Source organism: Mesoplodon mirus (genome assembly GCF_964341445.2).
Source record: "Mesoplodon mirus genome assembly, chromosome: 9".
Taxonomy (NCBI): domain Eukaryota; kingdom Metazoa; phylum Chordata; class Mammalia; order Artiodactyla; family Ziphiidae; genus Mesoplodon; species Mesoplodon mirus.
Genome location: NC_138985.1, coordinates 24526972 through 24549704, shown reverse-complemented (window position 1 = coordinate 24549704; position 22733 = coordinate 24526972). Strand labels below are relative to the sequence as shown.

The 22733-nt window shown below is 39.0% G+C and overlaps 1 protein-coding gene across 1 annotated transcript in view; it reads right to left on the bottom strand.

Annotated features, from left to right (window-relative positions):
* Positions 1-16817, bottom strand: part of POU6F2 (POU class 6 homeobox 2) — a gene marked incomplete at its 5' end in the record, with an annotated part of 465857 nt that extends 449040 nt beyond the window's left edge. Inside the window, one exon of the mRNA XM_082631907.1 lies at positions 16713-16817. Within this exon, the coding sequence (XP_082488033.1) occupies positions 16713-16817 (105 nt within the window). The remainder of the gene's footprint in view (positions 1-16712) is intronic.
* Between the last annotated feature and the right edge of the window lie 5916 nt (positions 16818-22733).

Sequence of the window (22733 nt, the reverse complement as noted above, 5' to 3'; positions counted from 1 at the left end):
GTGAAAATAAACTCAGGAACTGAATAAAGGATCTTCTTTATTGCCCCTTGAAACCCTAACAGAATTTTTAAATTGAGTGCATGAAGCACCAATTTATTTTTAATTAATATATAATTGTAATTTTTCCTAACCTGAAATAATGGCCAGGGGATCAGGGATATATTTTCCACTCATTTGCTCATAAACATAATTTGATACCCTGTGTTAGTGATGGTGTGCTAGCAAACTCATGTGCTGACTTTAACCAAACAACCAAGAGGCACCATGATCCCACACCCTCCATGTTTTCTTAAAAATTCTATTTCTATGCAAGTCAAAACTACAATGAGGTACCATCTCACACCAGTCAGAATGGCCATCATTAAAATCTCTACAAATAACAAATGCTGGAGAGGGTGTGGAGAAAAGGGAACCCTCCTATACTGCTGGTGGAAATGTAAGTTGGTACAGCCACTATGTAAAATAGTATGCAGGTTCCTCAGAAAACTAAAAATAGAATTACCATATGATCCAGCAATCCCACTCCTGGACATATATCCAGACAAAACCGTAATTCAAAAAGATACATGCACCTCTATGTTCATAGCAGCACTATTCACAATACCCAAAACATGGAAGCAACCTAAATGTCCATCAACCAATGAATGGATAAAGAAGATGTAATACATATATACAATGGAATACTACTCAGCCATAAAAAAGAACAAAATAATGCCATTTGCAGCAACATGGAAAAAACTAGAGATTATCATACTAAGTGAAGTAAGTCAGAAAGAGAAAGACAAATACCATATGATATCACTTATATGTGGAATCTAAAATATGACACAAATGAACTTATCTACGGAACAGAAACAGACTCACGGACATAGAGAACAGACTTATGGTTGCCAAGGTGGAGGGGGTTGGGGGAGGGGTGGAGTGGGAGGTTGGTATTGGCAGATGTAAGCTTTTATATATAGAATAGATAAACAACAAGGTCCTACTGTATAGCACAGAGAACTATACTCAACACCCTACGATAAACCATAATGGAAAAGAATATTTTAAAGAAAGAATGTATGTGTGTGTGTGTGTGTATGTATGTATAACTGAATCACTTTGCTGTACAGCAGAAATTAACACAACATTGTAAATCAACTATACTTCAATAAAAAAAGTTTAACTCTGTTTCTAATAAAGATTTGATGCAACTGGAAAGAAACAAACCCATCAAGAAATAATAAAGGTAGAGAGATGTGAATAGATGAGAAAACCTTCAAAGATCTCAAAGCACAGAATCTTTGACTCGTACTCTTGTCTACTTTCTTGAATTCTAGCATACACCTCACTTTTACTCCCTCTCAACAGGCTCAGCCCAATTTCCCCCACTGCTGGGCTCTTGCAGGAGATGTAATCAAGACTCAGCTCACCTGTCTGAGCAATGAGCATCACTCCTCCCTTTGATTCACAGTGGTCATTGAGAGGAGAGATGTAGGTGGGGAAAAGGTGGTAAGCCAAGATAGAAGATGTATTATACTACAGTGGGTTGCAAACTCCAGGCCAAAAACACCATCTTTACCAAGTGTTATGTTCATTTCTGATGTTCCAAAGCAATAAGTACTTTGTGGAAGATCATGATGATTCATTTCCCCAAATCATCATATTGTTTCCTAATCATCTATCCATGATTTCTGACATAACTGAATTATGTGTAAAAGTTAAAAGAGATATTTGAGAGTAAACTCTACAGGTTCGACATCCATGACACACAAATGTAAAGAGAATGAAAGTTTTGTGAAATTTTCAACTACTAGGTGGGGAGAGATTTCTCTTTTTCAGCCCCACTAAGGTTGAAAATGTTGAAAATGCCACTGACAGGAAGAAATTTAATTGAAAAGAGTTAAGCAGAATAAAAGATATCCGTTAGTTACTTCAGTTTCAAAAATGGAATTGAAATAGATGAAATGCCACAATATTATTTAAAAGTTTTCCAAAATTTGAGTTAAGAAATACCTCCTCGGGGTTTCCCTGGTGGCGCAGTGGTTGAGAGTCCGCCTGCCGATGCAGGAGACACAGGTTCGTGCCCCGGTCCGGGAGGATCCCACGTGCCGCGGAGCGGCTGGGCCCGTGAGCCATGGCCGCTGAGCCTGCGCGTCCGGAGCCTGTGCTCCGCGGCGGGAGAGGGCACAGCGGTGAGAGGCCTGCGTACCGCAAAAAAAAAAAAAAAAAAAAAAACCTCCTCGGGGGCTTCTCCGGTGGCGCAGTGGTAGAGAGTCCGCCTGCCGATGAAGGGGACACGGGTTCGTGCCCCGGTCCGGGAGGATCCCACGTGCCGCGGAGCGGCTGGGCCCGTGAGCCATGGACGCTGAGCCTGCGCGTCTGGAGCCTGTGCTCCGCGGCGGGAGAGGCCACAGCGGTGAGAGGCCTGCGTACCGCAAAAAAACAAAAAACAGAAATACCTCCTCGGGGGCTGCTCTGGTGGCGCAGTGGTAGAGAGTCCGCCCGCCGATGAAGGGGACACGGATTCATGCCCCGGTCCAGGAAGATCCCACATGCCGCGGAGCGCTGGGCCCGTGAGCTATGGCCGCTGAGCCTGCGCGTCCGGAGCCTGTGCTCCGCGGCGGGAGAGGGCACAGCGGTAAGAGCCCCGCGTACCAAAAAAAAAAAAAAAAGAGAGAGAGAGAGAGAAGAAATACCTCCTCGGGGGCTTCCCTGGTGGCGCAGTGGTTGAGAGTCCGCCTGCCAATGCGGGGGACACGGGTTTGTGCCCCGGTCCAGGAAGATCCCACATGCCGCGGAGCGGCTGGGCCCGTGAGCCATGGCCGCTGAGCCTGCGCGTCCGGAGCCTGCGCTCTGCGGCGGGAGAGGCCACAACGGCGAGAGGCCCGCGTACCGCAAAAAAAAAAAAAGCAAAAAAGAAATACCTCCTCAGTAGAATCACTGATTTCCCACCACTATAATCCCTAATGACAGTAATTAGTTAATAAAAATTAGTTTAGAAGTGCCAATGCACATTTGGCTGGAATTTAGTTTTTATGAAGAATGAATAGAGAAAGGAAGCCCATCTTGCAAATTCTACACCTTGATTTCAAATCCAGGCAAGAATGTTAACTAGTTAAAAGATAGATAGATAGATAGATAAATTGATAGATGATAGAATGTTAATTCATTAAAAGATAAAAGATAGACAAAGAGTTTCTGAGGCCAATAATCTCAAATAGTGAGCACTATTATAAAATATAAACTTGTTTTCTATTTTATACATTTAAATAATATTAATATATATTTATATATATTAGGTATATTAGATATATATTATAAAATATAAACTCATTTTCAAATCTTCCCTGAAACTACCTATGGGAACTTTTTTCCTCATACATACACAGAGCAGTGCCTACTGGCCACCCTGATGTCTGTTGTGTCTGTAGGCATAGCTCATGGAGCACTGGGAAATCAAGGCCAGTGTGACTCCTAGTTTAGTCAGGAGCAACTCTTTTTATGGAAGCCTGCCAGAGAGCACCAACTTGCCCTTCCATCCTCCCACCCACAAACTATTCTATTGTTTTACATTTTAGAAAAGAATCATTTTCCAGACTGCCATGTAGAGCCCAATTTTAACAGGTAATTATGTCAACTATAAAATTCTCACATAGAAAGTGAATGTCATGGATTCTTAGAAAAAGGAGGAGGAAGAAGAGGAGAAGGAGGAAAGAGAGAGGGAAAGAGGTGAGGGGAGAGGAAAAAGAAGAAGGAAAGGGAGGAGGAGGGAAGGAAAAAGGGTGGGGGGGAGAGAGGGGAGAAACAAGAGATATTCCTGTGATAAAATGTGCCTTCATCAAGAGATGATACTAAGAATCATACTTTCCACAGGTAATGTTTAGGGCCATGGTTCAATTCTGTGATTTTGTGTATGTTTAAGGATTCACACCCTGGCTTCCAACATCCTTAGGGCAAATTCCAGCTTTGCCACTTACTGTCCATGCAAACTTTTGCCACTTCGTGTCTCACCTAATGAGTGAGATGGAAACAATAGCAGTAACTACCTCACAGAGTTGCTGTGAGGATTCAACCACGCTTGTAAAGTTCCTGGCACCTAGTAAGTACTCACTAATTGGTAGGCTATTGCTAGTGACGTTATTTTTCAAATGACTAAATATCTAGCTCTTTTCTGGATGAAAAATGTTATCAGAGAACAAACGTATGGACACCAAGGTGGGAAAGCCATGGTGGGGTGGGGACGGTGGTGGGATGAACTGGGTGATTGGGATTGACATGTATACACTGATGTGTATAAAATTGATGACTAATAAGAACCTGCTGTATAAAAAAATAAATAAAATAAAATTCAAAAATTAAAAATAAAATGTTATCAAACATTTTCTTGGCTATTCAACAAAGCTTACAAGCTTCCGGCTGAAACACAAACACGCACACACGCACACACACACACGAAATAAATACCACACTAAATTCCCTCCATTCTTCTCCTGTGTTTTTATGATTGTGTGTGTGTATGTGTGGGGCGCAGGGTGGGTCAACACTGTTTCATCTTCATTACCTCATTTCATTTAAAATAACATTCATTCAATTTAAGAGGCACTGTGATGGAGTGCATTAGAAATACCCGTAACGCTTTTTTAAAAAAAAAACAAAAACTAATACTCAGATCCTAACCAGGGAAAGTGAATCAGAATTTCTGGGGACTGGCCCTGCATATCAGTAAATTTTTCCACGGTTGTCTCAGGTGATTCTAAAAGACAGCCAGAGTTAAGAACTGGTGTAGAGGGAAAACAGTGAACCCTAGAAAGAATATCTGGGTTCAAACCTCACTTCTGCTTACTAGCAATATGGATATAAATAAGACCTATAACCTCTCTGAGCAGTTTTCACTTTCATAAAATGGGAATGATGACTTGGATCTACTTCTCAGAGTTGTGGGTTTCAAATGAAACTATTAATATCAGAGCTGCTCTGCAATTTGGTCTTGAAAGCCTCCTTTGAGCTTTACGTGAGGGAGTCAGCTACTTTTAAGGCTATACATGAAGCATGATCATTTCCTATCCAGGTTACTTGTCCCAGCATCTGTAGGGAAGAACAGAAAAGGAGGAAGCATATATCCACCCAATTGGGAGTTTCCTAGAATCAGTTCAGGGAATCTGTGCAGTGGAAGATATCACAGTCAACCCACACCTCCATCTCTTATACAAACACTATTTCATTACTTCCCACTTCTCTTTTCAGTTTACTGCATGTGAAATGATGTGGTTAAGATGAATGAGAGCTATATCCTAAAAGAAATGTAAAACATAATTTTTCACATTCTCTTAAATATTTAAGTAGCGTCTATTTTGTCTACTTTACCAGAACCCTAAATTAGTTGATTTCAACACTATGTCTGATTAGTTTTGATTCAGCCCTTCTCCTGACTGCATTATTTAACCTACGAATCATGGCTGAAGGATGGAATACAGAAAACAGGAATTTAACTGACATTAATTACCATGAATCTCTTTTGGTCTCCTTTTCACTAATCTAGGTATACTAACTGAATAATGCATTGGAAGCATATATCTCTGTCAATTATCTTAATAAATAGCATTGAGGCCCATGAAAGAAAAGAAGTTATGCATTTTGTTCAGCTTGGAACACACACAGAGGTTTTAAAGTCATCGTATATCTGAATGAGAACAGTCACTTTATGTTATTATCTCTTATTCTTACTTCTTTGTCACTAAATACAATATTGTGATCTTTATTGTTATTTGAATTGGTTTGACTTTTTTTTAATAAATTTATTTATTTATTTATTTATTTTTGGCTGTGTTGGGTCTTCATTTCTGTGCAAGGGCTTTCTCTAGTTGTGGCAAGCGGGAGCCACTCTTCATCGCGGTGCGCGGGCCTCTCACTGTCGCGGCCTCTCTTGTTGCGGAGCACAGGCTCCAGACGCGCAGGCTCAGTAGTTGTGGCTCACGGGCCCAGTTGCTCTGCGGCATGTGGGATCTTCCCAGACCAGGGCTCGAACCCGTATCCCCTGCACTGGCAGGCAGATTCTCAGCCACTGCGCCACCAGGGAAACCCGGTTTGAGTTTTTAATATATAAGTGATAAATATCTATTCTTGTGGCATAAGCTATCCTTCACTTTTAATATTACACCTCACCTTTTTTAGGAGTTACTACTTAGAGTTCTTTTGGTAAGGCAAAAGATTCTGGAATTTTTTATGCTAAGAGAAGTGAAACATCCATGCTGTTAGTCTCATTGCAGAGATGAAATTATATTTGAAAATCTAGATGCTCACCAAGAGGTAACTGGTTAGCTATTGTGGTGATCATTTCACAATATATACAAATATTGAATCCCTATGTTCTATACCTGAAAGTAATATAATGTTAAATGTCAATTATAGCTCAATTTTTTAAAAAAGAGAACTGGTTAAAATTAGGAGTTTGGAATTAAAATATACACACTACTGTACCTAAAATAGATAACCAACAAGGACTTACTGAATAGCCCAGGAAACTATACTCAATACCCTGCAATAACCTATAATGGAAGAGAATGTAAATAAAGAATATATATATATATATATATATATATATATATATATGTAACTGAATCATGTTGTACACCTGAAACTAACATAACATTGTAAATCAACTATATTTCAATTAAAAATTTTTTTTAAATTAAAGAAAGAGAGAACTGGTTAAATAAATTAATGTATCCATAAAAGGGAATATTATAGAGAAGGGTACAGATCTACTGGTAGTAATATGACATGCTAAAAATACATTTTTAAAATCTGAAAATAGTTTGTAAAACTCTTTGTACAGTATGGATCTACTTGGGTTGTATAAAGATTTTCTATGCTTACACGTGAAGAGAAAATTTCTGGAAGGATACATAAGAAATTATTGATGATGATCATTTGTGAGGAGTGAAATGATGGGGTACTTTATCTTTCACTTTATACTTTCCTGTGTTGTTGAAATTGTTTGTCATAAGCATGCATGACTTTTATAATTTGTTGAATAAAACATTTTAAAAGACTTGTTGGATTCCATTCTGTAACTTGCCTCTATCATATGCATATAAAAGTTGTATTCATGGAGTTCAGGTTTCTTGAGCAATAGCCTCCTGCTCTCCTTGCTTGGCCCTACAATAAACCTTTCTCTGGTCCAAAAAAAAGAATTGTATTCACGTTCTGCAGGTTTTACTCAGATGCTTCACTCTCTGCCTGAGCTAGCTGTTTAATTTCTATATGATGAATCATGGTAGAAGGAGATAAAACAATCCCAGTTGATATGTTTCAGCACTTGTTGAAAGCAGCTATAAAATAGAAGTACACCGCCAAACCCCCTGTTTTGGGAAGGAAATAACCACAGTAATCATCTTTTTGCAGTATACTGATCAACTGTGTGTTCAAATTTCTACTATGATCTTGATTTCTAGAAGTTGCAAAGTATTTTTCCATTGTCTTGAACAACTTAGTTGAGCGGAGGAGTATTTTAGCTAAACACCAACCATAATTTTTTCATGTATTAAAATTGAAAACAGAGAGTTAAAGTATTTTTAGGTTATTAGAGGTTAAATCATCAAGTATCCTTAAAATGGCTAAGGGATGTGCATATGTGTTTTCACTAATTAGATTGCCTCATTTTCATTTTTACTCTAAATTCCTTAATCTCTGGAATTCTAGACATAGGTTTGTTTACAAATGGATAAAGTTTTCCAAAAAGAAACAACTTTAGTTCCTAAATTAAGTATTAACATTTTGCCAGGAACAAAGTATGACTGTCTTAGATTTGAGCCATAATGTTATTCATTGTTCCCAGAAACCTTTTGACTATTACTACAAACACCTTTTATATTAGCAACATTAGAAATACACTAAGAAATACACCTAAGAATGTGTAAAAACTCCCCTGTTAAAGAAAGATTTGAAGCAGAGAAAATGAATACAGCAGTGATCTATTTTTCATACCCTTGAACACCATCTGCTAATATGAGTAGTGAGAAATTTTCAAACTGGGGGTTCTTATATCACAGCCAAATTTCCACAAAATCTCTTATTTTCCCAAATTCTGACCTGGGGCCTTTCATCCCACAATCATCACTTCTGCCTACCACTCAGCCAACATCTTGTCAAATCTGGCTGCAAGATTAAGTTTCCCGATTCGGAATTCAATATAGGAACCCTAAGGATATAAGATCCAAGCTGGAACATTCTGGTTTTTTTTTTTTAAAAAAAGGATAAGATTGTTTCAACCCAGAGACCACGGTTTGCCCTGACCATCATGATGAATCATCAGGGCTGACTCGAAGTGCAATGAGCCTGATGTTCTTGGCTTTATTTGTGCACATTAAGCAGAATTTTACATTTGTCCCAACTCTCAACCTTTTCTCCAAAAGGTTGAAAGAGCCTTGCTTTTGAGTATCATTTAAGGCTTACAGAATTAACTAGCTCTAACAAGCAAATCTGGCCTGCCATAGCCTGATATTGTGCGCCTGGCTCCATTCTTACCCATGCTACCCTTCAGCTTTGGATGAATACCACTGAACATCTAAGAAACATCTACCTTTCTTTTCATATATCCTTAATATCCATTAGGGTTTCTGGTGCATGCTTCTGTGCTGGTGTAATCTTTGCCTCTCACTCTCAAAATAAACAATATTTGCCTCTCACTCTCAACAATATTATCTCTCAAGTAAAAGTTTGGCTATAAATACAAATTATTTAAAAGATTTGTAATTTGGATTTTCTTTTAGTATTCAAATTCAGGTCAATATTTACCTCTTGGTACATTGTTTCTTTCATTAAAAAAAAAAAGCCTCTGTATAAGTTCTGCACTTTAAAAAAGCACTTTGTTGTTTCAAAGAAGAGTTTACCTGAGCTCATCCGATCAAGGCTAAAAACACCACGTAGGGCTTCCCTGGTGGCGGAGTGGTTAAGAATCCACCTGCCAATGCGAGGGACACGGGTTCAAACCCTGATCAGGGAAGATCCCACAGGCCACGGAGCAACTAAGCCTGTGCGCCACAACTACTGAGCCTGTGCTCTACAGCCCGCAAGCCACAACTATTGAGCCTGAGTGCCACAACTACTGAAGCCCGCGTGCCTAGAGCCTGTGCTCCACAAGAAGAGATGCCACCGCAATGAGAAGCCTGCACACTGCAACTAAGAACAGCCCCTGCTCATCGCAACTAGAGAAACCCAGGCACAGCAAAGAAGACCCAATGCAGCCATAAATAAATAAATAAATAAATTAAATAAATAATTTATTTATTAAATAAATAAAAATAAAAACACCATGTAACAGGTATTTAATATTTTTTAAGTATACGTGTTTCTTTAAGTTTTTAGGTGTTAGAGATCGATGTTCACTTCTTAAAATAGTTTCCAATTAATCATGAGAAATCAAAGTCATAAAATATGCAGAGTCAGCATTATAATAACCACCAGAAACATGTATATTATTAATAAGGTTGCTATTTCACAACACCCAAGCACTGGTTACACTCTTGTAAAAAGCTCCAGAAAAAAAGTGTTTCTTAATTTTAAAATTCGTGTTCCAGCATTGTGAAGCTAATTTTTTTTCCTTTTGGCTTTGTTTTAAATGTTTATTTGTCCTGTCCTATTGTTTCACTGCCTATTTGTGTGCTCTACTATTCCTAGACGAGATGAAAGATGCTTACAAAATACCTTACTGAAAACACTACCTACAGAAGCAACTGTGTTGGTGAATTTTCCACTAACGTTTTGCTTTGTTTTGCTTCAGGTCTTGTCTCTCTTTCCAGTGCCCTTTGCTGCCTGGGCAGCCCACAAGGATTCACTTTTCACTTATGACTCATCCGACTGACTCTGGATTACAGCGGAAAAGAGAAGAAAGGCTGATGGAAAAATGACACTGAAGGAAGAGAGCAAAATACCAGAGCAATGAGTTTGAGTAAACTATGTTCTTTTCATTCAAGGTGTCAACACGTTGATTTGCATCTTTGACCTTAGGAGGTGGGAGCTGGATATTGTAGGAGTATCTCTTCCCACTGGAATAATCCACCCCCCTGGGGGAGGGGGTGGGCTGAACATAGGTGAAATTTAGAATATTCTGTTGATTCTCAATTTTTATTTCTTGTTCTCTGGTTAGAAAAATGCTGCTAAGGGAATAAGGTGACAGTTCACCTAGAATCAGTACCAAGTATCAACAGCTAATCTCTCTCTTTGGAAAAAAGAGTCCTTCATATCACGGGGGTTTTAAAGCTAGTGATAAAACAAAAAGCTATTTTCTGAAACCAGCCCCTTGAAAAATAAAGTGTTCTTAAAATCTACAGAGTTGCCTTTAATATAAACAACCAGAGATGTTTTCAATTATCTTGCTACTACTTACATACAAAGGTTTTATATTTAGGAGAAGTGGTAGCCTTGAAATAACAATAATATGGTTATTTACAGTTGGGCTGAAGAAAACAATACAAGCATAGGGTAAACAGGAAAGAATTTATCAAATAATAATTAGTAAATTTTCACCAAAATTGGCTCACGTGGTATAACTGGGAAGAACGAGACAATAATAGCTAGAAAGAAAAATGAATCTTACTGAAATGTAATGACAACCTCTCACAACCCCTTCTATAAATTTTGATTACAACTTTGGATCAGCTCAAGACATTATGAGTCAACAGAGTAATTGACATGTGATCCCAGAACAAGGCTTCACTCAGTAATTTACTTTATTGGACACACATTTCACCTACCAAAAAAGCAAAAAGAAGGAAGGGGAAAAAGAAGAATATAAAGGCAGGCTTGAAATTATATTTAGAGCGGCTATTATCTCTCAAGTAAAAGTTTGGCTATAAAATACAAAATTATTTAAAAGATTTGTAGGGCTTCCCTGGTGGCGCAGTGGTTGAGAGTCCACCTGCCGATGCAGGGGACACGGGTTCGTGCCCCAGTCTGGGAAGATCCCACGTGCCACGGAGCGGCTGGGCCCGTGAGCCATGGCCGCTGAGCCTGCACGTCCGGAGCCTGTGCTCCGCAACGGGAGAGGCCACAACAGTGAGAGGCCCGCGTACCGCAAAAAAAAAAAAAAAAAAGATTTGTAATTTGGATTTTCTTTTAGTATTCAAATTCAGGTCAATATTTACCTCTTTGCACATTGTTTCTTCAGGTCTGATCCTTTTATATTTGCATTTTATTTCACAACTTTATTTTCTACTCAATCAAGCATTAGAAAAAAAAGCATCAGCTTATATGATATCATAATGAGATTGAAAAGTGGAGTTTTTCAATATTTGTGAACATGTTAGTTAAACTGTAATTTTGGTAAACAATAAAGTTGAAAAGAGAAAGATGCTTTAAACTGTATGATTAAATGCAGCTGACACAGCAAAGAAATGGTCAAGGAAGGAATACCTCTTTCAATGACCTACAGAACAAGTACTATAGATTTTACACATAGGAAACATATACATTCAAACTTTCCTTCATAAGCATTCATATTTGAAATGTTTCAGCAACCTCTCTCTGTATTCTAGATATATGAATTCAAAAGCTTTAAATTCTTAAGCATTGAAATAATACTTGAATAGTATATAGAGTTTCATTAATTGGCCTTAGAAATAGAATAGAAAATTTAGTTTCAAAACCAGATTTCAGGGCTTCCCTGGTAGCGCAGTGGTTGAGAATCTGCCAGCTAATGCAGGGGACACGGGTTCAAGCCCTGGTACGGGAAGAGCCCACATGCCACGGAGCAACTGGGCCCGTGAGCCACAACTACTGAGCCTGCGCATCTGGAGCCTGTGCTCCGCAACAAGAGAGGCCGCAATAGTGAGAGGCCCGCGCACCGCGATGAAGAGTGGCCCCCGCTTGCCACAACTAGAGAAAGCCCTCGCACAGAAATGAAGATCCAACACAGACAAGAATAAATAAATAAATTTACAAAAAAAAAAAACAGATTTCATGTGCTGGTTGTTCAGTATTATTATTAATATTACTGTATAGTATTATTACAGATTTTACTTTAAGGGACAAAATTGGCTTTACAATTTAAACACCTGCTCAAGTAACATAGTTAACTTCAATTTAAAACTATTTTAAAGGTAATAAAAACTGAGTTCATCTGATAGAATATAAAAAGCTAACATCAACTTTCCTCCAAGTATAAGTGGAATATTGCGTGAAATGTTTAAGGTCCGTTAGAAATACACAGTACAAATTCAATTTTGGTGTTTCTGCACTTACAAAGGGCATACTAGCAGCAGAAAGAACAATCGTTAATTAATTTGTATTTTTCTAGTAGATGATTTACCTATAATAATACCTTGAAAAAAGTATTCTCAATTAAATCCAAACAATAATAATTACACATCCCCAAAATATATAAATTTGTTGAAGCAAATAGGTCAATTTCAAAAAAAGGTGGGCATTCACACCTACAAAAAATGACTCTAAAGTATATGAGAGTTATGCTTGGCACACATAAAACTGGGTTAGGTTAGCCTCAAAGTTTAATTTTTACAGAAGGGGTATGAAAAGCAGTCTCCATGGACTGAGAACAATCTGCAAGTGTATAATTTACACACTGTCAGGGTCCCCTCTCCCTAGGCCACCTCCATTTCACACATCAGCTTGACTATGTTCTAGGTAAGCACATAGTTCTTAAAGCATCATTAAAATACTGTTTGGAACAAGGGAGGGTATAAACAAACTGACCTATAAAACTGTTTTGATGCTAGAACAACGAAATATTTGTGTGTTCTAGAACCTTCATATGAAAAAACATGCACTGAGGTACTGTTAAGCCAAATGCACCCAGTTACCCACACTCACTCCCCTTCTGAGCTCTTAGCACACTCACTGAGTATGGTCTCAGACAACTGCCTTCACTTTCTAAGGTGCCACTTTCAAACACTTTAAATTGTCCAAATCTACCTTGAAAAAAAAAAGACTCATTTTACTGGTAAGGAAAATTGCAACAGCTTTTGATTGCACCTCCCATGCTGTTAAATATGGTTTCTTTCCTCTTCTCCAAGTACTTCAGCCATGTCCACTGGGCATGCACACTAGAGCCCTTTTATCCAGCTGTCTCTCCCATTCCCAGCAAACTCTTAGATGTGCCTGATACATATATTTATCTAATTTGCCTCATCTGTTGTTTTTATTAACAACTAATTTAATATCCTCTGTCCTATAATATTTCCAGAAGTCAGTATATAGAAACACGCAGCCAAGCCCGGACCCTCAGGCCTGCACATAAAGATGGCAGGCTAGCCTAGGGTCCTCTGGGACAGCAGTGCCAGAAGGATTGGACACGATGACCCGTCTGCATGAGATGAGAAAAAAAAAAACAAAAAACAAAAACCAAGAGGTCTGTAATACTGATAAACTAAGCTGTCACTCACAGGCCACCAGCTCAGGTCTGCAAAAAAGATGCAGTGAACATTGAATGACCATGAGAGGTGGAAATGTGTCTTCATTTTAAAAATGATATTCAGACCCACTGGTCAGAACCTCCTTAACTATTTAATCTGAATTGATTTGAAAATCATCTGAAGGTAAAATCCCTCCTATGGTTCCAAGGGTTAGGAAGCTTGCTACAGATGACTATCAAAAATCTGGTTTGATTTCCCAGAAACTGTATGAATGAACCAAGTTTCTTTATCTTGAGATACCAGGCTGGGAGTTTGTTCTTAAGTACTAGACTGCTTAATTGCTTGCTTGGGGAAGGGAAGGCCCTGGGGGAAAGGCACGTACAACAACATCTCTTCTATCTCTTCCACGAAGCCACTGCACTCTCCCGAGCTGGATCATGACCAGCAACGCAGAGAAGTCCCCTCTTCCCCTCCAGTGGAAGCATCTAGATATGCGATCCCAGAGATGAATGAAAAAAAACCTGAAGACCCTATTTCACGGGAATCTTTCAGTATTCTGAATGGAAAATATCATTGAAAACTAGTGATTTGCTCCTCCAACTTAAAGCCATGTAGGAACGGAACTCAGACCAGAAAAAATAAAAGGACAAAAATAATTATCATTCCAATACGTATTTTGAGAAGGAAGACAAACATTTGTATCATCAACTGAGACTGATTCACACCTGCTGAGTAGGGAAAAGATGATATTGAAATCAAAAGCTGAAAAATAAACCACCTCTTTCTGGTTATGAGTGACTAAAAAGCAAGAAAAATTATTTTCACATTCTTGTCCTTATTGTTAGAAGTAGTGGTTTGAGCCAATATTCCTACCTGTGCTATAACAGTTAAAAGGAAATCATTTCAAATCTGGATGTCATCTTTCTTTTTATATCTATAGATATGGGTTCAATTAGGTTTTTTGATTTTAATAGTATGTATATGGGACAGGATGCTCTTTTTCTTTGCTTTTGAATATTAGTGTTTCAGTTTCTGAACTAAAAATGTACAAAATAGTTTTTGTACATTTTTAGTACAGAAAATTTTACAACCTTCAGAACAACTGCTTTTATAATTTACAAGCTCGACATAAGTATCTGGGGTTTTTTTTAAGAAGTAATTTATGAGAAATGAAATCTTCAGAAAAAAACTGGCTACTCTGATGCAACTATTTAGTAAGTATAGTAAGTATCCATAGCGAGTAATTAACATATATAGTTCCTGGACACACTTAAAAGCCTTTAAAAATCACTTAAAAGTACACACAAAATACAGAGCGATGTAATAATAGCAACCAATATGAAATCCTGACAAATTCGAAGTTTAAGTCTGGTATTTATAAAGTGTATGCCAATTCCTTTTTTTTTTTTTTTCAGTATCTACTTGAACCTTTTAAAAGTATATACATGAGCAATTATTTCCAATAAACAATATTGAATAACAAATTAGAAATATCTCTTCTGTTTTTTTTAACCAAGCTTCTTTTCCCAGCTAAGGGAAATATATATGAAAGGAAATCCTTTTTCTTATTTGGTACTGAAACACAGTAATTTTGCACAGTATTAAGGCCGTACTGTGGTCTACAGAAGAGAGAACATGCTTGCCAACCAAGAAAAGTTTTATTTAGCAGGACAAGACAGTTATCAGAGCTCAAGTTTTATTTCTACATGAAAAGGCTATCTATTTTCACAGGTATGTATTTCATTCCACACGGCACAATTATTTTAGCTATATTTCACATGCTTGCTCATCAGTGAATACTTATATTGAAATGGGTACTAACAGTATATAAAATCAGTCTTTACATATTTTTTTCCTGACAAATATATGCCCAGAGACTTCACTTTATATATGTCTGTAACACAAAAACCAACTTGAAAGTTTTAAAAAATATTGTTCTGTAGAAGCAGCTATCTACGGCTTTTAAAACAGTATGAGCCTGTGGAAACACCGTATTATATATCTGACATTTTCCATCTAAAAATACATTATGAAGCATGCTGGTATTAATAAACCATGTGCTTTCAGACCCCTAAAGTGCTTTGCTATAATTTTGTTGACGGTATATTTCCATCCATACTATTAACATACAGCAAACAAATTTTAGGTCATCACCTTGCCAGCCTGTCTTGATTGGAAAGTATGGGGGAAAAAAAAGGAAAAAAAAAACTTTTAGGAGTTCTTCAGTATTCGTAAGCATATTCTGATTTATGAGTTAACAGTTCCTAAGTAAGCAGAGATAACTGAGAAAAATTTTGGTCAAAAATACATTACACACAAAAAAAGCAAACCAGAAAGCAACCACATATATTCCCTTTTTCCTCACCCCACCCCCATCACAGGCAGAAAAATCACCCTTCCTTTGCAGCAGGGCACGCTCATTCCTCTCATCCCTTCAGTTATTGGAAGGCAAATGAAAATACAATGACCCTTTCCTCTTCTGATTTAGCTCACGCCGCAAACATTTAAACACAAACTGAAACTACCGATTTCACAGAAAGCACCGAAACAGAAAGAGCAAGACTCACTGACCCATTTGGAAGAAGACAAAGACGACAGAACAGAACGGGAAAGCTCTAAAAATCAGCTTGTGAGGCCTCTGAGAGATATTCTTCTGGCATTTCATCACAGCAGCCCCAGACCAGTTCACCTCCCTAGATACAGGGTGGAGGCACTAAATAGAGCTGTTTATTAAAGCTGTTGTGTGGATTGCATTAGGAGGCGCAGGCAGACCACCTGGACCTTTCAGGCTGTGGCAGTGTTTAATTTGCAGCCTGCCCGTCCGCAGCGGCCAAGACCACTACTACATACATCTAACCAGGCTCGATCACACATTATCTAGGTTGGGAGTAAAGGCACGTGTATTTATATATTTATATTTTCCGTAGAGCAAGGGAGAGAGAGCGAGAGAGAATATAGCCAAAATCAAAACATTGAACAGAAAATTGTTAACTACCTAGAAAACATAACACTTTATCCTCTTCTCACACTTTCTTCCAGAGATCACAATCTTAACGGAAAATAAATTCTAAAAAAAGTATATTTTTAAACATTCAGGCCAAATGATAAATAAATTTGTTCTTTGGGGTTTCTTTTTTGTGGTTGTATTAGTTTGGGTTTGTAAGCATCGCATTGAAGTTTGAGCTGAGCTTTCCTAGCTAGATTTTAATGGGTGCCTTTTCCCTTTCACACTTTCAGCGCTATGCTGGCAGGTAGCTGAAGATACAGATAGAAAGATGGTACTGTAAATATGAATTATGTGAATCATATGGTGAGACCCTTGTGGAAAAAAGGGGAGTTGAGAAATGGCTGACTCCATACCTGACCAATTACAGCTCGCATGGTCCCCGTGTCCTGCTGGGCTGAGAGATCGCAATCCATCATATGTTGTCTTTGAAAAGGAGAATGGGGGTTTCTGGCACGCATCTGTCAATCAACTTCTGCACTCACAACCATCACCAAAAGCAAGGGGGGAAAAAAGTCAAGCTGCTCCACCAAATAGGATGAAACTGTCATGTGACCTCCGGCAGACATGCACACACACATTCACTACCTCCACAGAGCGTAAGAATTTTCTGTAGATATGAAATGACATTGACAAATATCCAATACCAAGTAAATAAAGTGAGACAAACAGCTATTCACCAAAGACAAAACATTGGCTGTAATCTCCCAGTAAAGGTTTAACAAACCTCAGAGGATCTTTTTTTAAAAAATGCTCTGGAAACCTATGTTTAAAACAAAAATAAAATTAACTATTTCATGTACTAATGGAGACTTTGATTTCTATGCCACCATATAATTTTTTTCAATGATAATTCATTGTCTTATTTCTCTTAACCTGTCCCTAATGATTTTATCTTCAGATTCTCTAAATGACCTTTTGATAATATGCAGTAATCTCTTCAGTTTATATAATGTCACCTTTATGGAAAAGCATGAAATGTTCACCATTGAATAACACAGATACCTTGCTATTTGTTAATTGGAAACGGACATACACAATCATTTGTGTAAACTGCCATGACCACACAAATGTAAAATATTCAAAGTGTGTAAATAGTAGTCACTAAACTTTTTATCTTTTAAAAGGTTCGGATATGATTTATTTGCAGCTCGTCTAAACTGATGCAACGTGATAACAAATATTTCAACTTTTTTTCATTTAATTTAAGCTATTTCATCCCACACACCCTAGGATAGATTGTTGATGTATTATGAGTCAGCTATTGTAAGAGTGACATGAATATCACCTAGAAGTTATTTAACCCTTTCAGGATTAAGATCAGAACCTGATTTTCAAAACAACCTGACAGATATTCCAAAGTTGCTCTTTGAAAATCCAAAACCATAAATAGTATCCATTAACTTGGTGGCTTTGTGGAGTTACTAACGTTTGCATTTGTCCACTTTTTAAACTTAAGTTCATCAGTTGGTGTACTCTCACCTTTCCAAAAAGAATTTACAGGAATACTTCGTGTTATTAAAATGGGGATGTTTTTTCAAGGTTCAAAACTAACATTAAGCTTGAGAGGTAGAGGAGTGATGAGAAATGTTTAATACAGAATATATATTCTTATGTATAACGTTGTATTGTATCATCCCTTGAAAATTAAGTAAAAGGAACTTCAAGAAAGAAAAGAGAAAAAAAGAAAAACAATTTCCAACATGTTTAAAGAAAGCTTTAAGAGAACAGAACCAAGGATTGAAATCTCATCGACCTCTCATTAAGAGTTGCCTCACAATATAAAGATTTACACACACACGCGCGCACACACACACACACCCTTAAGTCTGCATCCCCAAACAAAAAAAGAAACTGCACCAACTGTGTAGCCCTCCTGAGAACTGACGACGGGAAAGGTCCTCGTAGACATGATTAAAATGCACAGAGAGCACTGACACCCCGTCCCTGCTCCTGGAGACACGGACACACACGGGTGTTTCTGCAGTCACCCCAGATCGGACGCTGCTGGCGCGTCGGTCACCACCTCTGGCCGGGGAAGGGGAGGCGGGGACAGCCCCCCGCCTCCCCAGCCCGGAAATCTGGGCCGGGGTCGCCGTGGGACCCGGGAGGGCTCTGCCAAAGTTGCCCAAAGCCTGAGGGCTCGCAGAGGGCAGGTGGGGCGCGGGCGCTCCTGGCGTCGCCTTCCTGGGACAGGGAGACACAGACACACAGACAGACAGGCAGACAGACAGGGAGCGCGGCGGGACCGGGAAAGTTGCGGAGGAGGGGCTGGGCTGTCGTTCTCACCTCTGCAGCGCAGCGCGGGGATCCTCTCACTGCCACCTCCCTGCAGGCTCAACCTCCCCCTGAGATCGAAGCTTCCTGGACAGTTTGGGGGGTAGGGGGCAGGCTGAAGGATGAAGCCAAAGACCCCCATTTGAAGCTCCAGGTGGTCCGGCTTGACGTAGGGACAATTGTTTGCTTACACTAGGGTTATTTACATGACCTTCTGGCCTGTGTTAATTACCGTAATTACTATCGACGCTGGGGGAGCCTGGAGCCAGGTTCTGTCAGGCGCTTGATATTATGTTACCTCACGAAAGCCTCTTAACAACTCAGTGAGGCGGGGACAGTCATTCCCATTTTACAGATGACCTACAAAAAATATATAACTGCGCAAGATTAACAGGGACATGATTCACACCTGCTCGGAATCCAAAGACGGAGCTTTTCCTATGAAACCAGAGTTGTGTGACATTCAGAATAAAGGCTACCATATGTACAGTACAGACTCATTCAATAAATATTTATGGAGCCTGTGCTATATGCCAGGTGCTGTGTTAAGTGCTTGAGTTTCGGCAAAACATAGTTCCTCAAGGGTTTTTACATCCTAGTGTTTGATCAGATACTTGTCAAATAATCACAGAAATGTAAAATTTTTAATTATTCTGAGAGCGGTGGAGGAAAGCAAAACCTATATCAAAGGCATTGACCTGGTCTTGGGTGTGTGTAGGTTGAGCAAAGGGGAATTAAGCAATTAACTTGAAATAAACTAAAATTGGAAGAATGTTAGGGAAGAAAAGGGAAAGGGTATGATGGAGTAAACATTCTCTGCAGAAGAAATGTGCAAAAGGCGGGGAGGAGCGTGGCTTATTGGAAAAGCTTAAGGAAAGCTTTCTGCCTTGTGTGGAGCACAGACTTGAAGGAAAAGAGAGGCTGGAGGTGAAAACCAGAGCACATAGGGTCTCTTCCGTTGTATCAAAGATTCTTTACCTGAGCCAGGAGCACGGTGAAGCCACTGAAAATACTTTAGCAGTGTCTCACACTTAAATTTTGAAAGATGTCTCTGGCTATAGCGTGGAAAGTTAGGGCTGGGGCGGGGGTAATAAAAGTGGATTTGGTGAGACCAATTAGTTATAGGGGGGTGGTGATGGTATTGCACGGAACTGGATGATTTCAAGATGAGAGGTAAAATTCACAGAACTTGGTGGCTGATGGGTAGTGGAACTGGAAGGAGGTGACTTTCTGGATTCCACAAAACATACAGTGGGTGATGCCATTTTCTGAACTAGGGAATCAGGAGGAAAACCAGCTTGGAGAAGGGCAGTATGGATCATAATTTTAGTTTGAGATTTATTTTCACTACAATCCTCAGGGTGAGAATGATTATCCCTTTTCTGATGAAAAATCTAGGGATCTCAGGGATGAAGCAACTTGCCCACGGCCAAGTAGCAGCAGGGAAGGTTCATCTGAGGGGAAATCCAGGTTCCTGACCCCTGCATTAGACTGATTTGGAATGAGTTGGTGGTTCTGGGTTGTCCAGTAGATTAAAATTGTCCTAACCAGGAAACCAAGGTAAAATTGATGACCTGAACTCTTCTTAGGAGTCCCCACAATAAGTCTCCAGATGACATGAATTAAGGCATCTTTGGTGTAAAATTTGGTTGAGACCCTAGACCCTGCCCATGCCCAAATAAAATGGAAGGAATGAAGTTCAGGTCTAGCATGGCAACGGCAGGAAGAATGTAAAGATAAAAACACAAAGGTAGTTTTGAGTTATTCAATTAACAGTCCCTATTTAGCATCAATAGTAATATCTCCTGGTAGGTTACTCTGGGTAATACAGAGACTTGAATAAGATCTGCTTCTTAACATTCAAAGATTCATAATTTAGTAGGAAACACAGACACATGTAAATGACTTAAATACAGCACAGATTGCTTTTAAAAAATAAACTAAATGCATAAAAAATTCATCTGTGGGGATTGTTTGATTCTATGTGGTGGAAGATGCTTACATTTTTAGGTATCACAACATACAGGCTTGCGTCAGGATCTCCTCCAGCCCTTACCTCTGACTGGGTGTGGTCTTCAGAAAGTGGCCACTTCTCTGTGTCGTGAGTTTCTCCTCTTGTAACTCCTCAAGGGTACTGTGAGGAGGTAAGGAGATAATGTCTTCTGAGAGCTTATTGAGTTATACTCTGTAGGTATGCAGCAAATGTTAGTTATTTTCCCATATGGAAAGACCATAGGAAGCCAGGAAAGATGAATCCTTCACCACCATGAAGATGGTGGAAGAATTTTGTGATACAAACAGAGGATATTTTCTGTTCAGGGCAAAGGGAAGAGCATGAGAAAAATCATCTGGTCCTCTGTCAGTGTGGGTGGCAGGCACTTTTAAGGTTAAAGCAATGGAAAACAAATGGAGACGGAGAGGAAATATTTCAACTAACTTTTACTCCCATGTTCACAAAAGAATTTAGGAAAGAAGATTCCTTAAGTGAAATAGTCACCATTACCATCACCTCTTCTGCTTTCCCCTCTCCCCACCCAATTTCCAGAAAATGATGCTTTTTTCCAATCCTTTAAGACCCCCTCCTTGCATCACAGATCAGCTAGAAATGCCCATTTCCCAACAGCTGACCATCTGGTATATAAGACAGCAACAGGTCACCACAGATCAGACCCAGTCCCCAACTTCTCAGGAAATGAGATAGAGATGTCCTTAATTTCTCCTTTTTGTTAGTGAAGTATAGGTGCTGTACAATATTATATAAGTTCCAGGTGTACGATAGAGTGATTCACAATTTTCAAAGGTTATACTCCATTTATAGTTAATATAAAATATTGGCTCTATTTCCCAAGATGTCCTTAATTTCCTAATGACTAAAACCCTAAGGATACTGAAAGAGAAATACTGCACAGGGAATCAAGATAAAGTAGAGGTATTGGTCATCTCTGTTTTTCAATAAATCCTCTGCAGTGTTTAAAGTGAGAAGAGATAATACAGCTGAGTGCCTCTAAAACACAAGAACCGTGAGAAGAAAACTTTCAAAAAGTCACCAAGAAGAAGCCACTTCTACTTAATCTATTTCCGCTGACGCCATCACAACATGCACATTTACTTCAGTTCTGTACTACCTGCCTTTTCTCTCCGTTAACACTTGTTCTATCTCTAGCTAATTGTTTGTTTCTTCATTTGCTATGGTTTTATCATTTCTCTGCTATTTTTTGCTTTTTATTCCTTTGTTTCCTGGTCTCTAAAAGTCTAATCTCACCATTCCTCCACCAGTTTGTTTATTTTTTCCCCAGATATCCCAACCCCTGTTCTTCTTACATGGCCACATGACTTCAGCCTTCTTCCTAGAGTATGAATCATGGCAAAGCATCCTCTAGAATATGGCTCACCATGTAGTTGTTGCATGATTTTCAAGGCTGATGTAGGAATCAGGATAACAGGTGGATGAGAGACAGCACAGGGGGAGTAGAAATACACAGTCAAGCCTTCTCGTGGACTTCCCTTTCTACAGTCTTTAGTTCACTCCCCTTTGGTTCATTTCCTACTTCTTTTTCAAGGTCAAGTTTTCCTGGCATTTCATTTGGCACCTTAAGCCAAATGAAATCCGCTGCCATCTCTATTTGCACCCCCTCCTCAATATCACATTTGCCTCCACTTTAAAGTTTTGTAGATCATTTCTCTAGAATTGTCTTTTCAACCATGATCATTTTCCCCAAACATTCCCAACTTTAGATGGATTTTACTTCCACGGGTCCTTGAGCAGTATAACTACTCTGTACTCTGGGATCTTTTGTTGTTGTTATTTTCATATTTCTAGGGAAATTGAGGACAGGAAAAGTACCAAAAGCAGAATGATTATTTTTAAAAAAGAGAACAGGGGGTGAAGAGAAACTGCTACACAACAAGACCCAGAGGATACAGCATCCAGAGCGGTTTGGCAATGCTGAGCCCGACACCATTGGTTGTGAGGACCTGTGATTTAGTTTTCTTTTACAACATAGTTTGGGAGCATTATTTTTCCCCTGAGAGGCAATGACAAGATTTTGCCTTTGAAACGAATAGCTGAGAAGTTCAACACCCTGTTGTCTCTGGGCAAG